This window comes from Eimeria mitis, genomic scaffold (assembly GCF_000499745.2).
Source record: "Eimeria mitis Houghton genomic scaffold, Emh_scaff2812, whole genome shotgun sequence".
Taxonomy (NCBI): Eukaryota; Apicomplexa; class Conoidasida; order Eucoccidiorida; family Eimeriidae; genus Eimeria; species Eimeria mitis.
The window spans coordinates 1,754-6,746 of record NW_013571152.1 but is presented as its reverse complement, the minus strand read 5'-3'; the positions used below and the strand labels follow the sequence as shown (position 1 = coordinate 6,746).

At 52.5% G+C, this 4,993-nt stretch overlaps 1 protein-coding gene across 1 annotated transcript; it reads right to left on the bottom strand.

Annotated features, from left to right (window-relative positions):
- Nucleotides 1–1,136: 1,136 nt before the first annotated feature.
- On the bottom strand, nucleotides 1,137–3,338 carry EMH_0059040 (uncharacterized protein; the record flags this gene model as incomplete). The annotated part of the gene is made up of 1 exon (XM_013497637.1): nucleotides 1,137–3,338. One exon carries the CDS (start codon nucleotides 3,336–3,338, stop codon nucleotides 1,137–1,139), a length of 2,202 nt encoding a protein of 733 aa, XP_013353091.1.
- Between the last annotated feature and the right edge of the window lie 1,655 nt (nucleotides 3,339–4,993).

The window sequence follows — 4,993 nt, the reverse complement described above, 5'->3', positions numbered from 1 at the left end:
GCTCCTGTCCGCAGCTTTGTAGGTTTTAAGTGAGGGAGGGGTCTGTCAAAGCGGCCTGAGTTATTAGCAATAAATAGTTAATTCCGAAACGCCCGCCGCGTCACACGCTGATGAGCGTGTGACAAGATACTCTTCATGCGGCGGCAAGGTGGGATGAAGAGGAGACAGAACGAAACGATCACAATAATGACAGGCAGAAGAACCGGTACTCTACGACTCAACTCGGAAAAAAACAAATACGCATCGCTGGACAAAATGGCCCACATCGATGCATAAAATCAAGGACTGCAGCAGCAGCTGCGCAGCATTTTTCATACTGGCGAGTCACACAGCGGTACTGAACACACAGAACACCTGAACCTGGACGCGCAGCGTATATATGGGCAGGATGCATGCATACGCTGACCTAATAATCTGTTTAGTACATCTTCTATGGTCTTTCCCTGCTGATGTGCCTCCAAGGTATGATCAATAGTCCAGTGCTGCGTTGGCTTGTCTTTAAAGAAGCCTTTGAGACAAACGGTTGTCGTTCCTCTACAGGACTCCTGACGGTTGTTTTAGGCCGCAGACTGCGAGGTCTTCAAACTCCATCATCGGCAGTGAGTCCCGCAACTCCGTCTAGCTAGAATAAAACCAGGGAACCGCTGGCCGGTGCACTAACTGAAAATGTCTTCTGTAGAAACTGCATCTCTATTTAACGACCCAGCTCACTTTTGCTCTATGCCGAGGCCTGGAAAGCATACGAGTTGCGGTTGTAAACAAAGCAACAACGCGAATCGGCTACGACCCCGCTGTTGTTGCCGTTGTTTTCCTGCTCAGTCCGCTGCGAGGGAACCCTTCACCGAACGAAGCGTTAAAGCGGGATCTCCAAGCATATCTGCTCCCCCCAGAGGAAATGGCTAACTGAGTGGCGGCGCTCTAAAGGGTGTACTCGAAACCCATTCCCACCTTTACGCCACTCCTCTCCTCGCCCGCCAATGCACTTGCTCTCCTGTCCTCTTTGCCTTCTGATGAGCTCCTCTGGCTACCTTATCACCCAGGTGCAAACGGGAGATAGAGATCAAAAACAACCGCTGCACCTTTCCATCTGCCGGATTCAAATGGGCGTAGCACTGTGCTCGGCTTTCTGTTCGTCTTCAGCGTTTCGCTGGTTGCTTCTGAAGTTCCTCAACAAATGTCGTAAGTTTTGAAGCTACCTGCTTTATCCCTGCTGCTGCTGAAGCCAGTTCATTGAGACCATTAGCTGACTGCGCCTTCTCGTGCCCACTGTTGAACTGCGCCAGAAGCTCTTCAAATTCTTGAATATCAGCTGCAGACATTTCAATATGGTCGTGTTGCTGTTGGGCTTCCTCCCCTCTTGCTATGCTTACCGCGGCAGTTGCTTTCCGCGCCAAGGCGACGCTCAACTGCACGTCGAATTCCAAGGATTTTTTAAGCCGTGCGTCCAGCCACATGAGCTCGGCCTCGTGCAGGAAGGCCACCGCAGCACTTGCAGCCGCTTGTGATGCCCGCAATATTTCCTTCGTACGGGCCGCTGAGCTGCTGTTTCCCTCTTCCGTGTCTTCTTCTGTATTTACAGGCTTGCGCAAATCTGCATTTACATCCTCAACCTCCTTCAGCTTATCAGCGACCAGCTCGGCCAACTTGATACTCATATGTCTCGCTAAGGGAGGTCGTGCCTTTCCCTTCAGTTCCTGTTCCGACGGCGAGGCGAAATCGCCGGATATCTGCATTTCTATCGCCTTCAGCCTGCTTATTGCTCTCTTCGCGTGTGATGCAGCCCGTTGCTTGGTCCTGTAGGCCACTAGCGTACGGTGGCGCTGCATGGCTTCGCTTTGGGCGGCTTCCTCTTCGCTAGCGACGCCGGGAATCGAACGCCTGCTACTGGCAGCGGCTTCCAGCAAGGCCTTCAGGCTTTCAGCTACCGCTACGGCCTGTTTCTCCGCCTTAAGGGCGGAGAGGATATTACCTGCATGTTTGGCCCGGTTCATCAAATTTTCGTGCTTCTGAAGCTGTAGTTCGCCTCTCTTCAGCTGCTCTTCAAGCAATTCGAGGGTCTTTAAGACGCTGACGTCTTCTTTGAGTTCAAACTGCCTTCGCTCCCGCTCCAATGTACACAGAATGTGTAGTTCTCCTAGTTGTCCTTCTAACTCGAGGTGCGTGGACGCCTGCTTCCGTTGGTACTGCATGCGCAGCACTGCTGCTGCATTGTCACTGATCTCACCAGACCACTCAGATTCTATCTGCATGGCGTCATGCGCTACCTTGACTATTTCTAGGTTTTTAGCAACAGACACCAGCAAATGCAGGTCATCCGTGCAGTCGAGGCTCCGCAGACCCTTCAGTTCCGCCGCCGCCTTCTCCACCTTCTGCACAAATATCGGAGTAGAATATTTCATGCTCTGCTCGCGAAAATCCACAAATTCTCTGAAGCCCGTGCCTAGGCTATCCTCCAGCAACTGCATCTCCTCCTCCGAAAAAACAGGAGGCCGTTCCTTCTGTACCTCTTGTGTCAGAGACAGGCCACGCTCCCGAGCGGCTTCGTACAGCCGAGACAACGCGGAGACGCTGTCCTGTATCGCCGTTTTCACTGCAGTCAGAGGCGACCCAGACGAGACCGCAGGGCCCACCTGAATCATTTGGGCAATATCCTGCGAACGCGTTAGACTCGAGCAAAGCTCCTGCAAGGCAGAACGAGACTCGTGTGTCCCCACCATCTTCGCTAACTCGGCTGCCAGCGGCTGGAGATTCTTCAGCTCGTCCACCGACTGCAGCAGTTGCTCAGCAGTTACCGTCTCGGTATCTTGCTGTCGCTGCTTCGGCCGCGTCTGTTCGGAGCCTGCTGGTTGTGAGTCCGGCGGGACCTGCTTATAGCGCAATGTCATGAGCCCCAAGTAGAGGGCAAAACCCAGAAAAGCTGTGCTGACGGCGGCGAAGAGACGCCGTCGTCCATCCTTGCTGCTCTTGGGGGAAGCAGCAGGGGGGAGTAAGGGGACTAAGCCTGCTCTAACTCGGTCTTCTTCTAAGACGTTCACGCCCGGTCGGGAGTGGCGTGTGTCTCCTAAGGGGGAAACGAGAGTGCCGTCCTGCAGATGTGAAGCATCATGTAGGGAATCATCAGAAAACAGGGATCTGGTCCCTCCATCCTCCCTTTCACGCCCTGCAGTGGACCACGCATTGTTGCTGAATGACGTTAGGCTATGCGACTCCGGCTCAATGCCGGGAGAGTGAGCCGCAGCCGAAACGGGTGCCTCTGCATCCGTAGACAGTAGTCCCAGAGTACACAGGCACCCGGTGGCAGTTGAAAAAGAGGAGAAGAAAATTTGGCGGCCCCGCATGGGTTTTTGAACAGAAAGATGAACGCCCCGTGAGACAATCGACCCACAAGAAGGTCAGGCCGCGAGAATCCACAGGTTCGATGCCTCAGTCCCCAGACGCGCGTCGAGCCACATATGCCTTCAAAAGGACCAGGAAACAGCGCAAAAAGTGCGTAACCTTAAACCTGTGTTTGGTTCGGCTTACGGCGGAGATCTCAACGTTGAAATGCTCGAATGCTGCGCGGGGACACGACGGAAGGAGGTAAATTCATCATACCTAACATGAAAGGGCAGCAGAAACGGCGGGTTGGCAGTATATTTCTGTATAAATGTGTTTGTTTCACAACTAAACAGCTCAACTATTTTTATTGAGATCGGCTGTGGGAGTCTGTGGAAACTGGTTGGCGATACACGTGAACTGGTCGTAGGGCACCTCCAATGTTTTCTGCAACGCTGAACAAGGCATTACGAAAAGATTATCTTCTGTCGAGGTTATTCCCCTTTCCTAGAAACTGCTTGAAGGAAAACGTGCGGGTCTGACATTTTGTGCTGTGGATTTGCTTTGTAGTAAAGCATCGTTTGCAAGCGTTTCTGGGCCGGGCTGTCGCAGTTCCCCTTCCTACACCCCCAACTCCCGCCTGGATTTCCCCTTCTTTCAGGGTCCTAAAGGCATCTTTATAATTCGTACGTGTGTATAAACCCCGTCGCTGTTCAGCGTTCCTCTACACCAGAACATCGATATCCACAGAGCACGGCCTGCAGAGCTTGGTCTGTGTAAAACCGGTAGGTGTACCTCTACTTGCTCACATGCTAGATACGGGCGACCAAATATGTGTTCAACAGCTCTCTACAGTGTTAGCGCATGCAGCAAAGGGGGCTTGCTTGCACTTGAATGTGGGGTTACCTTGTATATAACCCTTGCTCTCTGGTGTTAATCAAGGACACAATGGAGCTGCAATGTAGGTAAAGACTCAAAGCAAGAGTTTCCCAAAAGCGTCTGACATCCTTTCCCTCCTCAGATGTCCTGGGCGTTGAGCTCAGGCCTGGGCGTTGCGGGGAAGAGGCAGCCTGAAGTGGGGTGGGAGCGCACCTCGCCGCGGCTGGTAATACAAGCCAGCTTCACGCGTGCCCACAAGGAAGCTTCAAAGAAGCTTGCTTTGCTGTATGCTTTGTCTCTGAATGTACTTAAAGAACTTTGCACTCGCTTACACGCAACCTACCAAGGTCAAGTGAAGGGTCCTGCGCTAATTGTAGGCAGAGCATGCTACAGTGCAGCACTGCGTCCAGCAAGGCGCGTCGCAACGCTACAGAACAGCACGACCTGCTGCCAACAGTTTCATCTATTAGTTCAACGTAACAACGAAGAAAACCATTTTGAAGAGCACTTCTGCCTATGGAACGGATAAATGGAAGATAACGGGTCCTTCTAGAATTCTGAGGGGCCATTAGGTGCCTGCATGAACATCAACAGAACAAGCTAGGCACCTTGCTGGTTCTAATAGGCCAGGGTTCACTGCCAACTCGATAGCGTCGCCGACGCAGCAACCTACACTATCATACTCCGTTTTTGACGTTTGCTGTTTTTGCCAGCAGCTTAACCACAGTATGTGCACGGCACACGCCAGAATATGCATGTATGGGGCTGTCCAGTGGGCTCTACTGCGCTACAATACCTG